The sequence below is a fragment of the Phodopus roborovskii genome, unplaced genomic scaffold (assembly GCF_943737965.1).
Source record: "Phodopus roborovskii unplaced genomic scaffold, PHOROB, whole genome shotgun sequence".
Taxonomy (NCBI): domain Eukaryota; kingdom Metazoa; phylum Chordata; class Mammalia; order Rodentia; family Cricetidae; genus Phodopus; species Phodopus roborovskii.
The window spans coordinates 5492322-5515264 of NW_026126460.1; the positions used below are offsets into that span (position 1 = coordinate 5492322).

The window sequence follows — 22943 nt, forward strand, 5'->3', positions numbered from 1 at the left end:
TGGGAATGAGAATAGTGTCGGTGACTCATGGGAAGTAACAGGTAAAAACTGAGAGCAGCCTCAGGAGGGATTGCTGTTGCCTGCCCTGGGATCCTGGAGTCACAACCATCTTCCTCCTCTGCATGAATTGTGAGTGAGCAAGTCCCTTTCCAACATCTCCCTTGAATGGCCAGCCAGCCCCTGCCCAGAATATTCTGTGACAGCCCAGGGAGCCTTTCTTGCCCTTTAAGATACTGGATACACCAGGAAGAAAGGGGGGAAAGCATGTGAGATCACAGGTCAAGGAAAGGCTGAGAAAGAGTATCAGATTGGACAGGGGTGGGGTGGGGGTGTTTTACAATGATTTGTCTTCACTGAGAAGTGGGAAACGAAAATTACCAAGAAAATATCCTTTCCATATGAAAACTTTGTTTACCTCTTTATCTTAAAAGAACATTCAGTTTGAGATCATAATGCTTGCAAATACTAAGATATCTCAATTCTAATAAACCTCCTAGATAATTGTTGGACACTAGATCAAAGCAATAGCATCAGGTCAATGGAATGGTTGCCAGAATGGGAGTGTCTCTGAAGTTTAACACTAGCTTTGCTGAAGACTGGTTCTCGGCCCTAGCTATAACGTGTAAACCCTAGTTCCTACCAATAAAATGGAGTTGGTAATACCTACCCTGTGGAGTACTATAGGTATTTAGTGAACTAGAAATGTTCACTAAATTGAAGAAGGGTTGTTTGTTTTGTCTAGTATTGTATCCCTAGTACAAAGAACACTGTTGGGTGAAGAGTAAGTGCTTGTTTATGTTTAGTGAATGAACAAATGATTGAATAAATGAATGAAGAATGAATGAATGAAAAATGACAGTAATGATCAGTATTGTGAAGGTATGACACACCTATCAGACAGGAGACATGTTTGTGGAGCAAATGGCTGATTGTTGAGAGGTTTAAAGTTGTCTGAGCCAAATTTGTGTTTTTCCATTGTATCTAATGGCTTCAGAATCTTCCATATGCCAAGAGATACCGTATGCCTTTGTAGTCCTCTCTTGGTCCCTGCTCTGCTCTCAGTGGTGAGTCTCAAATGGCCTCTTTCTAACTAAGCATGCATCTTTGAAAGCTTGAAATTGAAATCGGAACCAAGATTGTCTGGTAGTCATTCACAAATAGATGAAAACCTAGATTACTTTTCAGGCATTTCCTATCTCTAGTACTCCATTGTGCTCATGAGAGAAGCATTTAGCAAAGCACAAACATCCTTTTGGTGTCTGACTCCCTCTTTGTCAAGCCTGAGTTGGCTGTCGGTCACCTCGCACTATGCAAATCCAGGTACAAATAAAACCAAATGACTTCTTAAATATATTACATGTTGCTTCCCCAGGGGCAGGTGAAACATATGTATAACTTTAATTTTGGAGGACCCTAATATTAGTTTAAAGCACATGACTTTCATAAACTGGGAGAAACAAAAAACTTAAGGTGTGTCATGTTGAAATCACTAATAAAAATATCTAGTTTTCAATTCAGCATTTGAGGATATTAGTGGAAACAATAAGCTCTAGGTTCAGAGCTTTGTGACCACAAATTATGAGGAATAAGGGAGAACTGAGTGGGAACGAGAAACAATCTCTATATTCTACAAGAGAAAATAAAACAGGGGTTTTACTTAGGCACAGGCATGTAGTCTGAGCGTGTAGCTGAAACCGAACTACCTAACACTTTGCAGGCTACCTTTTTGCTGTCTAATTGCTTGCTCCCTGATAATCTTATCTCCCGGCACAAGCCAACCTTAAAGCTGGGCTGCGTTACAATTAAGTAAGCACACTGTGTCTGATAGTCACACAGGAGATCCCCAATAAATATTTATCAGTTGACATCTGGACACTAAGCAGGTAGGTTTTCTTTCTGGCTTAAACCATGACTCATTTGTCTCTGGCCAGAGAGCTCTTACCAGAAGTGCCCTATCCATCTTTGTTGGTACTGCCTCAAGGAACTACAGAAGGGTCCCTTCTCCCTGAAGCCCTTCTGACTAGAGCCAGCTAAATTAAAGTTGTCTCTCCCCCAACCCCTAGTGTCATTTCAGAGTAATTTATTTAATACTGGTTATATTCCAGTTTATTGTGGTTATGGCGTCTGAATGCCACACAGCACATACCCTCATCTGAAAAATAGTTACAAATTGTGTAGGGCATACCCAGCCAACAGCATCACAACAGGGTCAGGCTTGCAGGAGATGCACGCTGGACATGTTTCACAAATGTTGATGAAATTCTTAGCATTAGTAAGAAGCTACCCTTGACTGTTTGCCCCTGTAAATCTGCCAGGAATGGGTACAAATGGAATCGAGACTGAAAGATGGATCTATTTCATCAAACACATGACGAAAACCTAATACATGTACACCTTAGAATTGCTTTAAGGTAGATTGGGTAACTAGTCGAAAGTCTTCCAAAGGGAAATAATATATGGTCTTGTATTTAGCAGAGAGACCTGTTCAATATTTGATGTGCTATATAAAAACCAGTTTTGATGCATTCAATCTTTAGAAAAATGGTTTTGGGAGGATTAAACTACCTATTGCCGAGGCTCATAGCCCATCATAAGCATTCCCAGTGTGAGCTGAGCCACAGGGCAGGCCCAAGCTTCCAACAAAGAATACAGCATATGACTGCCTGCTTCTAGGTCTTTTGTCCTCTAAATGATGGGGTAAATAAGGCAGGCATAGAGAAAACTGGTTTCCAAGATCCCAGGAGGGTGTAGAGGTAGCAGCAGTAGCAAAAAGTCATAGTTGTACTGGTGTTACATGAACATGTAATGGCCATGTTAGTGGTTAAATGTGTTTTCATTGGGTGGGTGGAAGTAACTTTTGCCCCTAACATTCCAAAGAATTAATAAATTTGAATCTTTCTTTCATAGGCAGAAGTATAGGCTTTGGTGGAGAGGAACTGAAATTTAATTAGTAGCTTATTTTGACTATGGAGATCTATATCAAGCAAAAAATATATTAACTGGAAGATATTGAGGAAGCTGCTTGTGGGCAGTGAGGTCCAGTAAGAGAGATATGGGAGGCAGTGGTCCTCAGGATTAGACCTTGACACTCCAAATGGTGCGGAGGTGTTGTCTTGTTGACAGTATGGTGGTAGAGAAGGGACCACTGTGATGTGGCTGGTACCACATGTTGATAAGGTTCAGAAATGTCAGAAACTGGGAAGTAAATGGAAAACTCAGTGCTCTGGAGAAAGAAGAATAATGTGAGAGGGCGTTTCTCCCTTTCCCACATCTTTTTGAATATCTAGCTTATCATAGGCATTGTACTCGATTCTCTGGAAAAGAGAATGGTGAGCAGAGGCTGAAAGAATCAGGCTTCATAAGAGGAACCCATTAAACCTATTTCTGCCGTATATATGTGAATCACTTTATAAATATTTACTCATTTTCTCATTATGCTATAATCCAGGTGAAAGATTTATTTTATTACTGTTAGAAATTGAAAGAAACTTCGTTAAGATTTTTAAAACGACCTATTGAGTTTTGAGCATGTCCAAAGTGACCAGAATGAGTTTTTGTTATCTGGGTTGTACAGTGATAGTCAGACTGCGTGCATTCTTGTGTCCTCCCTGATACAATGACTTGAAATCAGAAGAGTTAGTGATTTCCAGATTCTTCCCTACTTAGCTGACAGTCTTTACTCGGACTTTGCTCTTTCTGCGTGATAACTGTTTATTGTTCTCTAAAGATAGTACCTTAAATAAGGGCTTGGTCACTAAAATGATGTTGACATCTGGTAGCCATGACACAAGAATGCACAACAGCTGTGGTCTGTGGAAAGAAGGTTGCTGTAGTGGTATTCTGAGCCTTTTAAATGCTGGGGACATAGACAGTCGTAGCCTACTAGCTTGCCACAGTCGCCCCTTGCCTTGGGCTACCACCTCATCCTCTCTGGGGTTGCCCTAGTCCTGAGTCAGGAGGCAGCATTAGTGGGAAGGTGGAGCCACATGAGGGAAATTTGCAATCAGAAGGTTGGGCTTTGAGGGTCAGCATCATCATGGGCTTGGTGTGTGACCATGTCTCATGAGCCTCACTGTCCAGCTGTACAGTGAGGACAGCAGGAAAGTGAACACACAGGCCACAGAATCTACTTACATTCTTTTATAGTATTTTTTATTGGACTTGCTGTGTGCCAGGCACTCTTGTAATCATTTTACAGATGTGAATTCATTTTAGTTGCTTTACCTCCCAGTGGGATATCTGCTATTATTATTGTCTCCAGTGTGCTAATGAGGGAATAGATGCACAGGGCCATCCAGTGACCTGTTCACCTCCAAAATCAGTCGGAGGCAGAGCTGCGTTTCAGTCTTGTTGAAGTGTTATTACGTGTTTGTGTCAGAGTGATCTGTAGAGCAGAAAAGAGGTGTGTTTCTTCTCTAGGGTGACAGCCGTGGCCCCGCCTTGGGTGACTTTCTGGGCCCATTGCTTGTTTGTGGCTAACTTGGTAGGCTTGAATGCTAGGATCCGGTGAGGCCTGATGAAAAAGAAAGAGTCCAAAGTTATGTAAAACATTTAAATTTTCTTTTAAAAAAATCAAACTGATAAACAGGTAACATAAGTAGAATGGACCTACTTGTAGGTAAAAATGGGCTGACGACTAAGAGGTCTTTTTATGCTCTGCCTCCAAATGGTCACCCCAGTCTGGGCTCCTTCCACTAGCCTTTCACCGGTGAAAACTGGATAGTCTTCCCTTTTGGTGGGACTCTGCCTCGGTTGCACGTTACAGTGGATGCTGTTAGCTAACAGATGTTTCCACGTGGGTCTAGAGCCAGACACAGGCCTTAGAAATGATTGCTTCTGGCTACAGTGCCAGAAAGAACTGTTGGCTTATTGATGAATGAGCCAGTCCTTGTGTCACTGGGAGGATGAGAAGCCCTTGACAGACAGTCATACCCAGAACTGACCTTTGGAAGGGTGACTGCCACCCCAGCTTGCGCTGCTTCCTGGCCTCGGTCCACTCAGTGTAAAGTTCTCAGTTGAGCTTTATAAATCTGCTTCTGCAGGGTAAGAAGAAGGAAGATCTGGGTATTCACTAGCATGGGCACGAAGACAGAGACTCTGGGCAACTTTACGAAAAGGTAACTGTCCTTCCAGTAGGGGAGGCCCTCTCACCCTGTGTGGCTGAGGCCACCCACCCACTGCTGATTACTCAGCCACACCCAAGATCCTGCCACTACTCCAGTTCCTGGCTCTACCTGCGTCACTATTGCAGTGACTAACTGGTCACAGTAAACGAAAGTCGATAAAGGTGGCCTGTGATGAACTGGCCATTTGGCTGCTAAGGAAGCCAGGAGCTGTAAGCAGGTCTGACAACCTAAAACCGAGCACCAAGACATCCGGAGAGTGAGTTAAGGTCTGGTGGGTGGATGGGGAAAGGAGGGCAGGACCAAAAGGGACTGGTTGGTTCTGAGAGTCAAACTTCTTGATTCAACCGCTGCCAGTGACATTCCAAGGGCATGTGGGAAGAACCTGACTTCCTCAGCTGCTCTGAGAAAGTCATTAGCTAGTAAGAAGATTCTGGCTTCGAGATTGTAAAATTGAAATATGCTCTGAATAGCCAATGGTTTCTGTAATGTTTGTTCAGTGGTAACTGAGCCAGCCTTCCTGAATTAGGTGTGTACCTGTAGGTTTATTTACTGGCTTTAGTAAAGGGCCCTCTTTACCAGCCTAGAATTCTGTTTCCTTTGGGGGCAGCCATGCTATCTTCTGCAAAAAGACACTATAAAAAGTTAAAATCACCCAGCCCTGTTGCCTCTGTCACCAATAAACAGCAAGCCCATGGCAGGACTCCAGTAAACTTGTGTATTGATACAGACCAAATCCCACAGTTGTTTCTTGCAGAATCTTGATCGTGTTGGTTCCACCTCCAGCGTCTCCTCCCATTTGCACATCTGGGTCTTTTCTGGGCCCGTGTGAACCCATACATTTTTGTCCCTGGTCTGTCAGCTCTTTGGAAAACAAGAGCTTTGGAACTGGAGATTCGAGGTTCAACTCTTAACTCAGCGCTTTCCTGGCTGTGTGTCCTGTGTGTGTATCTTGCCTCTGTGCTTTAGTCTCATTTTCTGTAAGATGAGGTTGACAGGAGCACAAATTCATCTAGCATAAGGACTAAATGAGTTGATACCTGGAAATGCATAGACAGTACTGAGGGAAGCCCTGAGTGGACACTAAGCAGTCACTAAGGGTTAGCATCAATCATTCCCAGCATTCCCCATGGGCCTGGTACAGTGTTGCTATTAAATGAATGTTCCAAGAATAAGGGACAACCTCGATCTTTCAGAGGGATTCCCCTCTAGGGACTTAGCGATGAGGGAAGGAAGGCATGTTTCTCTTCAAGCATCCGAATTGAGTTTGTGGTAAGATTTTTGGGCTCTGTGGGATAAAATGTTGTATAAAGCTCTTGTATTTGGTATTTGTCCCATGAGCAATGGGAACAAAGGAAAAGAGACCCATGTGATCTACATGGCCACTTCCAATGGTGTGCTTGGGGAGTGGGGTTCTTCTGGACCCCTTCTTTGCTTCTGATAACACTGACCTTTGAGCAACATCTTTGAGGATGAGCATATTTTCAAGACTTGAGTTTACATCATTACATCTTGAAAGAATCAAGTGTAATTGAGTTGCTGCTACAAGCGGTTCCTTGTATAAGATCCAGGTCACCTGCATCTCTATGGAAACACATGTTTGTTTCAAAACCTAATGATCAAAAAAATGGGTTTTTTGGTCAGGTCACCTTTGGAGATAGGCATTCATTTATATTCTCCAGCCGTCAAAGACCTGTGAAATTAAATAATTTCAAATTAAATAGGAAAACCATGCCACAGATGAATGTTAATAAAGCCCACTACAAGTTCACCCCTCACTCTGTGCCTGCACCTGCTGAGATTGCCCCATTTATTCCCACTGTCCTCTGCTCTTTAGCTCGCAACTTGCATTCAGCCAGGAAGCGGGGAGGGTTGGCACATTATGCAAAAACAGTTAATCTTCATTCATAAGCATCTGCTGGTACTATTAGTAAAAGGGAGAATTCAAAGTGGGGTCTGCCATGCAGTGTGCTATGTGTACTCACCCTGCCATATCCCTGTGTGGTGTGTGCATGGTGCTCCGAGGCACAGGCCACTGCAGCCTGCACAAGCACCTGTCTGATGGTGAAGAAGGTCCCCCAGAAATGGCTGAAACTCCCGTCAGCACATCCTGCCCTAGATCCGCTCAAGTGATATTCTAAGTGATTGGAAGCTTTTATCTGCCTCTGCAAGCAAGCTTTTCAAATAAGTATTGACTGTTAATGACCTGTTTAAATAAAACATTCAATTTCCTTTCTTCCCCCCACAAAGAATTTAGTAGGCAGAAACATTTCTAAAGGGAGGGCTAACCCTGCTTTTCAAAAGAGGCTGAGCCAAAGCTTTTAAATGTGAACATTTTTTCCTGACATTTGCCCTTAAAATGCCATTCAGTGAAGTTGTGCTAACAGTGGGTTGAGTGCATTGAAGTGTCTTTGAATAAAAATGCAACCTTGAGATTTTTTTCTCCAAATTAAAAAATGTCCAAATAAGTACTGCTCCACATAATTCCTATTTCTGTCACCATGCTGTCTCATTGTTTATGTATCCTCATTCTTAACAATTAAAGAGGAATAGGTTACTACACAAGACCATTCATTAAAGTGTGAGAATTAAAAAAGTAAGAACTCACAACACCGAAGGGAAGTCCAGGCAGCAAGCACCCTCCCTGGTAGTAAGTTTAGAGAAAGTCTGGATTTTACGGAGTAAGTATTCTCCTCCTTGCTTGGCAAGTGAACACCCCACTGTGCACAGAAGACTAGACAGTGAATCTCTGAACTAGTTTAAAGGTAATTTCTATAGAGAAGTAGCCTACTATGTCAAACCCAGCACCCACTCACCATCTTTTTTAAGGTGAATGTTCAGTTGAGTCCCCATCAACTCCAATGTCCAAAAGCTACACAGGACCATAAAGGTCACTGAATACATCTCATACTTGGAGACCTGAGGCTCCCACGCCAGACCTCCCTGGGGCCCTGTCAGGATGAAAGGCACCCTTTAGAAACACAGGCAGCTTTCTCAGCCCCTCTGTCCATGCCTAACTGTCTTGTTTCCTACCCACTACATGTTGCTCCAGAATAGTTGATGTCAGGAGGAGAATGAAATAAGTCAGTCTGTGACCTTACACCTTCTTTCAAAAGTAACTGCATGCCCTGAACTAAGGAAAACCATGGTTGTCAAGATGTTCCTATCCCAGGAGACTGGTGGTCATTGTTTTGGCTGAGAGGTTACATCATGTCATCAACACCCTGTTCACTAGATCTGAGACCACCGTGAGAAACTGTCTTAGTGCATTCTCTAGGCTGTGCTAAAGTCAGGTGCATAGATATTTTGACTGATGCAGAACAAGGACACAGATGATAGATCTTTACATGCCATGCAGACCCCTAGCATCACTGTAGCATCAAGTAGATGTGGCACACACCCATTTGATGTGGCTCTCTGTGCTCTCAGTCAAGGCAGGACACTGGGGACGTTCATCCCTTTATGACAAATGCTTTCTTGTCCATTCCAGTGAGAGCCCAGTGCTTGGCTCTGCAGTTTGTGTACCCTGCCTATGAGCATCACACACCTGCCAGGTGGGCCAAAGATGGGGCCCTCAAGACTGTGTTCTTACTACAGTTCAAGGTCCATGAATGCTATCATAATTTCAGGCCTGACTTCTGGTAGGAATTTGACTTAATAGTCTCTCTGTGCTCACTGTTCACAAGTGTAGAGTAGGAAGAGTTATAATTTCAACTTCATAGTTAAGAGGGGAGACAGCAAAAACAATCAAATCAAACTATGTGTGTCCCAGGCTTGCAGAATGCCTGGCACACTGCAAACTCTCCTTATAAGTGTGCTAATTGATATGAATAATGTCAGTGAAAGAACCACTCTTCAGTGTGTAGCAAATAAGTACCATTTATCCAGCTGAACTTCTGTAGGATCCCATTTACTGTGTATTGTATTGGTATGGAGGAAAACACTCTCCTTACGTCCTACGATGGAGACCTAAGTCTAAGATTAGTGAGTGGGCTCTGACCTCGAGTCTCATTGAAACCCTGATTGCATGTTCCTGTTCCCCTCACCCCTCCAACTCCTGAGTCACCCAGTCTGGCATATTATGGACTATTTGCATTTCTAACAAGTCCCCAGTGGTGCTGAGGATGTTCCCCTGGGAACTACACTCCCAAGAACCACTATGCTGCTCTAGCACTTTGCAGGAGAAATATGATGTATGCCCACAGACATGATTTTGAATCCTGTAGTAGATGTGTTAAAAAATAATAATAAGATAAAGCCCCCCCATGGAAAGAAATGCATAATATGCTTTGTTAAACTTAATTTATTAAGTAAATCATTTCAATATACAGTCACTATAAAAAATATGAATGAGAGAGTTTGCATTCTTGCTGTGCTAAGTCTGTAAATTCTATTAATTATTTTATAATTCTAGCACATTCCAACCCAGATAGGTTATATAGGAGGGTGACCTGGACAGCAGCTGTTACTAATCACCATCTCAGTTTCACTGGGCCTCACAAACTTCTCTTTTCCAAATGCCTCAATTGAGGAGCTTCTGGCCCCTAGCCAGGAGATCAAAAGAGTTTCTACCTGTGTCAGCATGAAGTTAGGACACTTACCGTCCACCCCTCAGCTCACATATGATAACTTCACTACTCTACTCATAAGTCTGATTATTATGTTTTTAAAAATCATGGAATTACTGGTAAAATTTTCATAGGTTTCTCTCCTGGCCTTCCTCTGGGTCTCCAAGTCCAACTGGGGCAGTATAACGTAATGCCTGGGAACAGGAAAGTGAAGCTGAGAGCCACCATAGGTTTCAGAGAAACAAAAGTGAAACCATGTCCCTGCCTCCTCAGAGAGCCAGGGAAATGCTGAGAAGTCAGGCAGCCAGCCTCAGGCCACTCTTGGAAGTCTTCCTGTTTCCATGACTGCTCCAGAAACACAAATATTTGAACTTGGAGTGGGTAATTGATCACGTTGACATACACATTAAACTTCATTGTATTATGTCAATTAGAAATGCTGAGGCAGATATATTTGCCAGAATTCCTACTATTCAGGTTTATTTCTCATAAAAATGTTTACTTTTGTGCGGAAGCTAGTAGGTTTTCAGAATGGAATTAATGCATACTAAGTAAGGTCGTTGCTCAGTGAGGACTTCAGATTGATAGAACTCTGTGCCCGAAGTGGTTAGTATTAACCATATTTATGTTTTATTAATTTTACTCTGGAGGAACATAGAGATGATATATTAAAATGGTGAATTCTTTCCTTTGTGATTGATGTCTTTGCCTAATAAGTTTTTTACAACTTTCTTGGTCTTTATCTTTGTCTTGGGTATATGCTAAAACATATGATACCTAGACATATTTGTAATGCTTTTACTTCAATCTAAGTTATTGTTTTAAGAAAAAAAATTTCAAACCATTAAGCTTTTGAAATGCTATATGAAAAATAGCATTTACATCTTTGGGCATCTGAACTTTGTGTGTTGACAGATTGTCCAGGAACATGCCTCCATAGACTAGAGTAGTGTGTGTGTGTGTGTGTGTGTGTGTTACAACACTGACATTGAGAAATCATCATAGGCAAGTTTGTTGTTGTGCAAACATCTTGGGGTGTACAAACACAAATCTAGATTGTGTGACCTCTTTCACACATAGGTTATGTGTCATATGCAAATCTCTGTGCAATCTGCTATTGACCAAAGTGCTGTATGCAGTTTGTGCCTACAGGTAGGCTCCAATAATTAGTCTAAGAATAGCCTCATGTGCTAATAAGAATTAGAAACCAGGTTTGTTTGTTTGTTTGTTTGTTTCCAAGAAGTCAGAGCTCTCCCTGCCTTGTAGAGCTGACACTCTTGAGATCACCAAGTGGTAAGGAATGAGGAGTGTGTCATATAGAGCCATAATATGCTGCTGGGTGTGATAACCAAGCATAGGTTGGAGGATTCCTCTCCAAACATTCACCAAAGAGCCTGAAAAAGTGCCATCATCAGAGGTTTCTGTCTGCAGCTTGTGGGACTGAAGTTTCACATGGCTGGATCCTGGGCTTGTCCTATGGTAGGAGGTAAAAATGTGCTTCTTGGAGGACGTGTTCCTTTACTATCTAGAGTAAACAAGATTGAGATTAAGTGCAACTGACTAGCCAGATGTGGTTCATAGCAGGAAACAGATTCTCAAAAGCTGAGGGCTATAGCACAGCCTTGTCATCACAGGGAACTGAATGAGTCTGTCCCCATAGGTATAGGAAGCATTGCAGAGGCAAAGTGTGCTCCTGAGCATCCAAGGAGGACCAGTGCCAGGCAGAAGGTGCAGCTACTCATGAACACCTGAAAGCTGCAGTTCTCCCTCGCCCACCCACAGGGCCCCAACACCTGTCCTCACCAGTAGAACCCAACTTAATGTCTAATTACTTAACTCATAACTTTTAAAGGAGAACTAAATTTTTTATCTGTTTAAATTAAGGCCCTTCAACTAAGTTTCCATAATTTGAGCAATGGGTCATTTCCAATCTTCTATTGTATACCAGCCAGCAAAAAGGGTGTGGTTTGTAAGGGACACTAGAATGTATCCAGAAAGAAGAGACTATAGGGGCAGCCCTCCCTCTGTATGTGGGAAAAAGAGAGAGATCAGCTTCTACAATTATCTCTGTCTTCACATCTGAGAAACCTACATGGCCTCAATCCGCATTTGTAGCCAGCATTTCCTCTCATGGAAAAATAATGTCATGATTAATCTTAATGGCACTTAAGAAGAGCCTTCGTTGAATGGTTCTGTGAGGTCAATGAGCAGAGAAATTGCCAAGAAAGTAGAGATGGCTCTGTGTGTGTGTGTGTGTGTGTGTGTGTGAGAGAGAGAGAGAGAGAGAGAGAGAGAGAGAGAGAGAGAGAGAGAGAGATTGAGAGAGGGAGGGAGGGGAGGAAGAGGGGAAGAGAGATAAAGAGAGAGAGCACTTTGTCTTGTGAACATAGCTTACCATCGGCATTGCCTCTTTCTCGGAATTCCTTCCATATTCCTCTGTGGGTTCTAACTCTTCAGCTTTAGACAGTGCTGCAAGCCTAGACTTTAAAGCCCAAATGTAACAACAAAACAAAACCTCTTCCATCATGTTTCATGCATCTGTAATGGAAAAATTAGATGTGTCCAGAAACCCCAGCTGGTGGAGCTATTGCTCACAAGCTTTCCCGTTCACTGCCTGTGTAGCTCCATGTGTGTACATTTTACTATCCCTCCCATATATATGCAGTCACACCCTGACAAAAGCCATATAATCAATTGGTGGGTGTTTATGTAAGGCCAAGCAGAAGTCTTCTAAGTGCCATCTCTGTGAATGTTTTGCAGGCATAGTATTGATGAGGGTTTCATTTTTCATTGCTATAATCAGAAAATCCCTGCCCACCTTCCCTATTTCATTGTTAGAGACATCAGAGAATACTCTTTTCCTAGTACCATTCAAGGGCAGGAGTAATTCACAATGAAGTGGAGGTATGATTTGCCAGCTGGTACATTTGCTATCTCCCTTATGCCAACATTGGAGACATAGCATTTACCAACTGAAAGAGGTGAGAGGTATTTTCAGTGGGGTGGCTGTCTGCCTGTGCAGGGCATATTGCAGAGAACCGCCTTCCTGGGAATGAGTGTGCAGGCCCCTGGCTAGCATGCCCAAATGCACATGTCAGTTGGCAGCACTCGTTGGAAAGTTCTAAAAATAAAATGTGATTGTTTCCAGTATTTGATAATATGTCTAAACGGATTCCTATTTGAGAACAATTGGAATGATAATAGAATCTACATTGGATATTGTCAAGCTTTCATCCAAAAACTGCCAAGAGGTATTAAATCAAAATTTATATTTTACTTAAGACCTAGGTTTAACAGAAAGTAGAAGAAAGGAAAGCATTTTTGCAAACTGTGTCTTATATGTGTCTTCTCTGGAGATGGAGATACTTCATGTTGAAAGTCAGAAAAAACACAAGAAAGTGTTTCCATGATTCATGATTGACAAAGAATGGTCAGCATGTGAATAGGTTGTATGTATTCAGAGAGCAACTAGCCGCTAGCTTCTGGGCCAATGTATAAGTCATTTATTCTCCTTCTCAAAAAGATCAAAAACTATTAAAGATTTAAGGTACAGTTTAAATAATAATGATCAAAGATTTTGACCAGATAGGAGAAAGAAAAATACCAGAGTTTGATGTGAGGAACACAGGTCTCACAGACAGCCATCATTGCAACATGGAGTTAGGGGTAGGAAGATGGCGAGCAGTGTTCAGGGTCCACTGAAACTGGAGATGGTGCATTCAGGGTCTTTGGAAGATGTGGGAAGAGCGCCTATGTGTCCTGGAAGTTGCTAATGTATTCTAAGTTTGCCAGTGGAGAGCAAGCCAGGGAGGTGGAAACTATAGCTAGAGTGGTCAGGTAAATCCCTTCTCAGGGAAGGAAAAACTTGAGCTAAGATGAAGTTGACAGAAAAGAAATGTCCACGCTAAGCTGAGAACATTCCAGATAGTAGGAAAAGAAAGAATAGTGTTTCTTCTGTTTACGGTTGCAGCCATTTTCCTTGGCTCCTTCTATAGTTCTTTCTACTTGTGCTCAAAACATTTACCACATGTGTGAAATTACCTGGGGCTGCCTGATGATAACCTTGTGACAATGAGGATATCCATGAAAATGCTTATTTGAAATTGATATGATACCATTTCAGCTTTTGAACACATCCCCTTTTCTTTTTATAATAAGAAACACAGTTTGGTTTCGCTCCCATCTGTCTGTGTCATCTTCCATGTTGATGCAGTATGCGTGAAAAGATTTTACATGTTCTTCTGGAGTTCTCCTAACATGATTTTAGGACATACCTAAGTCAAATGTTGAATTGAAAAGTATTTCTGCATCCTAAATAATACTTGTGATCAGGACTGAATACAAGTGTTTACCCTAACAAAAGGGAGCATGCCTTAATTACGTTTTAGTGCTGTGCTAAGACACCATGACCAAAACAACTAATAGAAGAAAGAGTTTACTGGGGACTTATAGATTCAGTGACCACCATGGGGGGAAGCTTGACAGCAAGAAGGCAGGTATGATTCTGGAACAGTAGCTGCGAGTTCACATCTGATGCACAAGCTGGAATTGGGGTAGGGGGGCGGGGCAGGGACAGGACAGAACAGGAGAGAAGGCAAACCGGGAATGGAACGAACTTTTCAAATCTCAAAGCCAAGCCTTTGTGGCACACCTCCTTCAATAAAGCTGTTCCTCCCAATCCTTCCTAGACAGTGCCACCAGCTGGAGACCAATCAGTCAAATGCATGAACCTGGGGGAGCCACTTCCATTCAAAGCACAATAGGATATAAAAATGACACATTTGCAAATCACTGAAACATTAACCATGCCTTTTCTCCCTTCTTCATAGGGCTTATCCCCCTAGAAGGAAAATGGCTGAACTCAACGCTCATGTGAATGTCAAAGAGAAGGTAAGGTCTTGGCTATATGTTGGCTCTCTGAGCCTACAATATAACATAACATAAATAACATAATCCCTGCTGGTGAAAACTCGATTATAACAGGAAAAGGAGGAAATGGTTTGCAGAGACACATGGAAAGTTTATCATTTTGGTATACTATTTATCAGAAAGTGGTAGATGAAAGTAAGGAAGAGGATGGTATGGTCATGAAGAAGGGGTATGCCATACTAAGGAAACAGAATTTCTATGTGAGACACATTTACAACTTAAATCATTATAGTTATAATCCGACAACATGAAGTTATTTTGAAATAAAACATTGCAAGTATCTATCATTTTATTTTAAAATAAAATGTTACAACTATTACAAGTTTTATTTATCCTGAATATTAAATATTAGCTTCTTTTCTGAACTAAAAAAATAATTGCAGGAAGACAAAAATCAGTTCTATTCAACTGGTCCCTTTGATATACAAAGGACTCCTTTCATTGTGAACCTTTTTTAAAACAGAAAAGATTTTGTATTTCCTCTTTCACATAATTTATTTATTTAGTGTGTGTGTGTGTGTGTGTGTGTGTGTGTGTGTGCGTGCGTGTGTGTGTGCATGTGCATGTGTGTGTGTGTATCTAGGACTATGGTCAACCGGAGTCTCATTTCTCAGGAGCCACTATCGTGTATTTTGAGTAGGGTTTCTCAGTGGGTCCTGGAGCTCACAGGTTTGGTGAGGCTGACTGACTGGCTAGCAAGCTCTAGGGATTTCCTGCCTTCTGTCTTCCCAGTGATGTGATTGTAAGCTCCTACCACCAAACTTGCCTTTTTAGGTGAGTACTAGGTTCCAGCTCTGATCCTCATTCTTGCTCAGCAAGCCCTGTACTGACTGAGCCACAATTCCAGCCAGTTCCTATCATAAGATTTTTTTGTTGTCATCACAAGACTTTTATTTTTTAATTTTGTGCAGTTGTTGACTAGCTATTGTATCTAAAGCACTAAAGATCTGCTCATTAATCAGTGAAAGCATCTTACTTAAGACCTAACAGTTGTTATTATTCTTAATTTTCTGAACTGAAATGTCATTGCTTTTTGTGACAGATTGAGAAACAAACTAATCATAAAAGGCCATAAAAGCTAATAACTAAAGGAAAGAAGTACACTAAAATAAACCAAAGTAAAACAGTATATGATCAGAATTTCTGTTGTTCATTATGGCTTATTAGATTGAGTTGAGAAATCTATTAACTTTTGACAAGGGAGGGTGGAATTCACTAATTGGCTAAGAAGAGCTTCACTTTCAATCCACAATATTTACAACTTAAACATTACCCTTTCTCAAAATACTGCCAACATTTTGATACCTTACTCAAGGGCAATAGCAAAACAACCACCATTCCTATTCTGCCTTACATGGGCACCCAACAGCCCGACAGCCCGACAGTCGATGCACAGATGCCTGAACCAAAGCAGGCACCTTCATGCTGAACCTCCGTGGTATGCATCTGGATGCAGCAGCAGCCTGTTTCCTCTGTTCAGAGTAAAACTAGGCCTCCAAGAGGGTCTGTCCACTTGCTGTGCTTTGCAGGAATCATTTGCTAGAAATCTGATTCCTTAGAGTTTTACCATTATACAACCTGATGTGGAGGTTGCTGGAGCTATCCATCAACAGATGGCTAGAAAAAGGCCAGTCTTTGGTCAGTACTAGAGAGCCCAACCAGGCTTTTCAAACCAGGGAACACACACTCTGATTTAAATAAAAGGAGAACATGAAAGTACATTATCAAGGAGACACATCTCTCTGCTGTTGTTTATTCAATGATCAATAAACTACAATAGTTTAATAGTAAAATAATGTGTGGAAGATGTGATGGAATATAATGGGCAGAAATTTTACTTCAATTAAGATGGCACACAAAACTTCAGAAAAACAGTCTGTTTGTTGGTGAAAGGTGTTTGTTTGTTTGTTTGTTTGTTTTTCATCTTCCACAGACTTGGGAGCATTCTGTTTTTTCTGTCCACTGGTGGGAACCCTGAGAAGCTTTGGAAAGGGAGTGGCTTCAGAAGCAGACATAGCTAAGTCTGGCTCTGACCAAGTCAAGTGTGACTTCAAGCCTCAGGGTCTCATCAAAGGGGCAGTTTTTGAGTAGATGCATAAACACAAAGAGGCATAATCTCAGAAGTAGCCAGCTAAGATCTGCAAACATGCTCTACCAATCCATGCCCTGCTGGTTGACATACTCCCAACAACTGTGATTTGCCTGTGGAAGCCAGCACTACAGTTCTATCATGGTTCAAACCTCTTTGGCAGTCTGGTGAAGCCTGAGGTCCTTCCTTCTCAGGACAGGGTGTTAAAACTCATGACAGGCAGTATGTATGATTACAAGGGAAATAGCGCCTATTGAAGTAAATACCAATAAAAACAAAACGCATGCTACAGTAACCCATGCACTTCTCCATCGACACCTCAGAAAACACAGTCTGGCAGCAGGGTCTAGAAGGATAGTTGTTTTGAAGTAATGATGCGTAAGTAACACCTCAGGATGTCCATAACACACAGAATCTGATATGAAAACAAAGTTTCTAGAGACATGAGTTACAGGTCCTCCTACTCTGGAGTTTTCACATTTCAGGCTTGAAGGAACCATTAGTTTCTCCTAGATTTGAGTGATTATAAAATATACTTTTATAAGACACTAAGTTCCCATCCAAGTACACAGAATCCTGGATTCCACCTATGGTCCCCTGAAGGTCCATGGCTCAGATGAAGAGGTGCCCTCTGGCCTTAATTCCCATCCCCACTGCCCATTACCCTCAGGCCCTGACTAGCTGCTATCTGGTCTCCAAACACATTCAACTCTGCATCTTACACACTGACATTTGCATAGATATATATATATGATTTTTTTCTGCCTTTAGATCTTTACATGGTGGTTTCATTCCCATCAAGTTCATGTCAGTTTCAACATGACCTTGTCTCAAAGGACTCCCGGGACATCCTCATGTACAGTAGTCACCTCCCCACATCTCTCTGACCAAAGCACCACTACTGAGTGTTTCTTAAAGCTGAAATGATTGTGCTCATTCATATATTCTTGCATTTATGTTTGACATCTCTTCCCTAAATGTGAACTCTATGGGAGCAGATGCCTCGCCTACATGTTTAGCGCCACATCACTGGCATCTAGTAAAGAAAAAAAAATTACAGGGACTTCACAGATATTACTCCTTTCAGCTTTCATTCTATATTCTTAGTATAGCCTGAATACAAAGTGATGAGGGCCAAACACCTGTGCTTAATATGTAAGTGGCAGTCCAACGGAGTCTGGGGTACACAGATGGAAAGAGGGTGATGCTAACCCAAAATGAAGTACTCTTTCCAAGACGGGGAAGGGCTGTGAATGGTGATCAGTTATAACAGATGATAAAGATGGAAGAGGATTCAATGTCATGAACTCTCAGGGCTGAAAGACACTTAAAGAGCCATCTAAAGGGACTACAAGATGGCTGGACAGGTAGTGCCATACTCAAGTTCTTAGATGCTGCCTACTTGCAGCATGACTCACCTGTGCTATTGCTCAGTTTCTGTCTCTACATCATGGAAATTATGCTCAAACATGACAAAATAAATGTACTGTGGTCATCACACTGTATGGGATATCTTCCTGCAGGCCCTGAGCCCCACTGCCCTTTCATTCAGGAATTCTTTCAGACACCTCTCTTCCTGTCCCATCCTGCTAGGTAATGTCCCTCTCCTTGAACTTCCTCAGTGAGAGTTTCTGCATCTTCCTTCACAACTTATTGTATGTAGTATAGGTTTGGTTGCCTGTCTCCCTGTTGAGACTAGCTGTTTCATGGGAGCAGGATATGGGTCTTACATTCTTTGGTTTGACCCATAGTTAGCCCCTCACTTAGAGTTGGGTAAATAAATGGGTAGCAGATGAATGAACATGATTGTTTGAATAGTTAAGTTCTTTAGAGACAGGAAATCTCATTTATAAAATTTTATCAAATCTCAAGGCTTCTTGAAAGATGGAATGTAGGTTAATGGAAATGTCATCTCATTTTCATACTCGTTGCTATTAAAGCATGCTTTAAATTGCTCCTGGAAACAGGAGTTTAGTTGGCTTGCTTGGGCTGACTACATGTGCTTTAGAAGACTGTGAGTAAGCACTGTGGTCCCAGGTAAATTAGGATGACAAATGAGTTTGCTAGGTAAGCAGCTGCTAATGGAAGGGTCCCCAAAGCAAGCTTGATTGAAGATGGACAACAGAAGAAATTATTTGAGCAAACCGAATTTCTGTAGTTGGCAATAACTCACTGTTTGCAGGTATTTTCTCCGTTTTTAAAATCTTCTTAAAGATTTGTTTTTTATTATTTTTAATTCCATGTAGGTGTGTGTGTCCACATGAGTTCATAAATTATTTTTCTTTAAAACAAAGTTCAACACTAGAAATTCCATGGATAAATTAGTTCATAATGATTATTGAATTGCTTCTTGCTTGAAACACTTAGCTATGAGGTGAAATTGATTTACAGAGTTTTAAAATGAAGGATAATGGTAAGTGGTATAGAAAAAAATAAAATTTTGTCAGGGTTTTTTTGTTGTTGTTTTTTTGTTTGGTTTTGTTTTGTTTTTTTATGTATTCTTATCAGTCAGCTTCAATTTAGTAAGAAAACTTACTGATGAAAAAGAAAGGGAATCCTGGCTTATAAAATAGAGTTAGTTTGTTCCTACTGTCCAGGTATGGCATCACAGTGATGAAAGATTCCTGAGCCACCAAAGGGGAGGGACCCAGTGCCCTTGGGAGTGACCTCTATATGCAGCTGTGGGAGAGCATATGTCTAGAAGGAAAGAGTTATCAGTTCCCCAATGAGTAGGTGAATGTCCTAAAGCAAATCATTTAACTCTTCTGGACTTGATATTAACAGCGAGCAAATGAAGCGCAAATATAAAATCATCTCACTAAATCAGGCTGGAGCACCCTCAGTGGTAGAGGACTTACCTGGCATGAGTGAGGTTTCAGGGTTAGTACCCAGTTTGAAGTCATCAAATGCAATCCTAAGTATGGAAATGCTTTATGGGCTCTTAGTCCTAGAGACCTCAAGGATGCAGGCACAGGGCGAGATCATTTGTTTATTTTGCAAATAAAAATGGGGAACTCACCTCTCATTAACATTTCTTTCAGTGTTCAAAAGGTAAATTCACACAGAACCACGATTGGACAGAGGGAAAAGATCCAGATGAGAAAGCATAAAAGTGGACGTGACTTTAGACTTTGATAGGTATTGCTGAGCTGCACAAAAAAGAATTGAGGCAAGACAATCTGATGACATGGAAATGGGGAACAGCTCCATCTATGACATTATTGCTGAGGAGCCGTTTACTGTGAATAGATCTTAGAGCTATTCAAGTTATTGAGGTAAATTGGATTGTAAACAATAACCGCATAGAGTCATTAAAATGGAAGGGGACAAGAGTGTCTTGTCCACACTGTATCCAAGGAAGTATTCTGCCTGTCATTGAGCTGGGGACTTTTCATTTCTGAGTCCATGTTACTGTCCACACAGTTACTTTATTATCTCATAATAAGCTTGCTCCATTTTATTTTTTTTTTTTTTTCTGCAACTCTTCATGTTTTGCAAAGCACTGAAAATACAGCTTGGGTTTTTATTCGGAGTGGAGTGTAGTCAGAAAAAGCTAAGCATTTGGTTGAAGAGATCTTAGTAGATCAGAGAATGAAGATACCGCTGTCACATGTCTTTAAAAAAATTAACCCATTTCATAAAGAAACCATGTCATAGGAGTTGGGATGAGTTTTAATGACATGTAATGATATATATATATATATATATATATATATATGTAATGATATATATATATATATATATATCATTAAGGGGGAAACCTTAAGTTTGTAATTTTTCATGAGAGTTTCATTTAGCCCAACCCTTGGCTTCAGATAGCAAGAACACCAGCTGCATAGCTTTTGGATTTCACTGTGGGACCCGTTCTTGCCATCATTTTCTCATAGGAAAGGGTCATTAAATTTCCCTTTCAAAGGAAGGAGAAACACTGACAATAGTTATTGCCTAATGCTTATGTACAGAACTGCTGTTATTGTTGCTTGGCAACCAGAAGAGATTTGACAAGGAGTCTAAAGGAACTGAATGAATAAATGGAAATGTCAGCATCAGTTTCAGGGGATAAGAAGAAATTTACTATTGCAGGATTAGCATCACATTGCTTTTTCCAAGCGACATGACCAGAATACACAAAGTTCCTTCTGTTTCTCCTGCCCCTCTTCTACTAGCATTTCATGGTAGCCCCTTTTGTACTATGGCTGAGGGATGTGTAGGAGACCGATGTTTCGTGATAAAGAATATAAGAGCGTGTCAAAAACTGAAATCATTGGACAGCAGGAAAACGTAACCTTGGTTAGCAATCCCTTGGAATTTATAGGGACTTCTCTCATATTCTAGTTATTCCCTACAAAGATCCTTCATATTAAATTATCCAGTTATATAGATAAAATATTGACAATGATTTCTTCTCTTCTGACCTTGCACATTGAAAATCCTTTGAGATGGATTTGTAGGTAGACAGATTGGCAGATCTAGCACTTAATAGTAATTGTATCACTAAATTGTATATTACTAAAGCACTTTTTCTTGGCAAGTCAGGAGACAAGAAGTTTTTCATTTGCTTGTGTACTTAATACTTTATATAATAGTAATACTACAGATTTCACCCGACTCCCAGAATCTATTAATCAAAATTGGTTTAATGATTTGTCAAGATTCTATAATGGCAATTGTAGGTAATTATGAGTAGAGACAGTATGTAGGAAGGCAGGAGGTGAGGCATGCCTCCCTAGGATGGAGGTGCAGGGTAGTGCCTTTAAGTGGTAAATGTGAGAGAATAGGTAGATGTAGCTAGGGATAGCCATCAGATGTCATGACGTCTTTGAAAGGAGGAAAAAAAGAGAAAAATCCAGCAGGAAAAGCCTCCAAGCTTTGTCAGGCTGATGGGGAGGTGCAGATCAAAACTGGCAACTGGAGGGCTCTATGTTCTCAGAGTGTGCTCAGCAGCATCTAGAGGAGCAATGCAAGGGACCAGTGCAGTGTGGTTGGACTGTCAATCAACCATGCCTGCTACAACAGACTTCTCTAGACTGCACAGCACTCAATTACATCAAGAACTGTCTGTAGAAAGAAAATTGAGATATATATTTTGAAATTTCCTCACATAATAAAAGCATGAATTCTTTATGTCCCTGGAAAAAATGAACAAAAACTTTGAAAACCACTGCTCTGAAATAATGAGTAAACTAAAATACAAACTCTAAGGGGCTGGTTAGATAGAGCAGTTGATGAAGTAAGAAGGCTAGAGTTCAGTCCCCAGGACACACATTTAAAAAGGTAGTGTATACATGTGTTCTGTTGTTGGGGAGAGGCATGTGTAGATCCTGTCTGCACACCAGCCAGCCAGCCTAGCTTACTTGTTAAGCTCCAGGCCAATGAAGGAAGGACCCTGTCTCAAAAAGAGGTAGATAGCACTTAAGGAACAGTAACTAAGATTTCCTCTGATCTTCTCACACGTGTGGGGGTGCATGCGTGAGCGTGAGTGTGCACACACACACACACACACACACACACACACACACACCTATTTCAACACCTAGGATTCCCTTGTCTTTGCAAACTGGCTGTGCTACTACTAGTATGAGGTCCAGTTCATTCCACTGAAAACTCTAGTCCTTTGCTGCATTGTGTCAACTCTCTTGGCTTCATTACCTTTTATACCATGTGAATTAATTCATTACTCTGCAGAGCCACCAGAACCCTTCCTCTAATAGATGAGCCTGTGATTTCAGGCACTGTAAAAGAGAAAGGCGGGGTACTGGATCACAAAGTGTGTGCTGTCCCAGTCTTTCAAGTCACTCCTCTATTTGGATATAGTGCACAGGCTTCCATTTCTTGTAAAATGCAGGCATTTCACTAAACCACATAAGGTTCATTTGCGACTCGCTGGTCCATATTTCTCATGCCTGTCTCTAGGACTCCAAAGCTCTGCTTCTCAGTTTTTGAAGATAGTTATCAGTAAAAGTTGTTGAAATAAAGATTGATGCTCAATTATATAACAATGAGGATTTCTTTTAATTGTGAAATACCTAATGTGGCATTTTTCCCTCTTATAATTATAAACCTATAATGTGCTAGCTACAGGCACACTGTCTCTGACATTAATCTGGCTGGTATAAGTAACTTTGCTTTTGTCATTCCCTGTCCCCTGCATTTACAGCCCCTGGAAACCACTGGATAATGTATCCACTTATTATACAAGTGCCACTGGCTCTTAGCATTACCTTAATGTCCGTA

At 41.2% G+C, this 22943-nt stretch overlaps 1 protein-coding gene across 10 annotated transcripts in view; it reads left to right on the plus strand.

Moving 5' to 3' along the window:
* Positions 1-22943, plus strand: part of Spats2l (spermatogenesis associated serine rich 2 like) — a 166226-nt gene that overhangs the window by 65146 nt on the left and 78137 nt on the right. For 5 of the 10 annotated variants that reach the window (XM_051190237.1, XM_051190236.1, XM_051190240.1 and 2 more), the window contains exons 3-4: positions 5043-5117; positions 14521-14581. In XM_051190237.1, coding sequence (XP_051046194.1) covers positions 5043-5117; positions 14521-14581 — 136 coding nt within the window. Of the gene's footprint in view, positions 1-64; positions 130-5042; positions 5118-14520; positions 14582-22943 lie in introns of those variants that run through there. The other 5 variants (XM_051190238.1, XM_051190243.1, XM_051190242.1 and 2 more) reach the window with 2 other exon arrangements.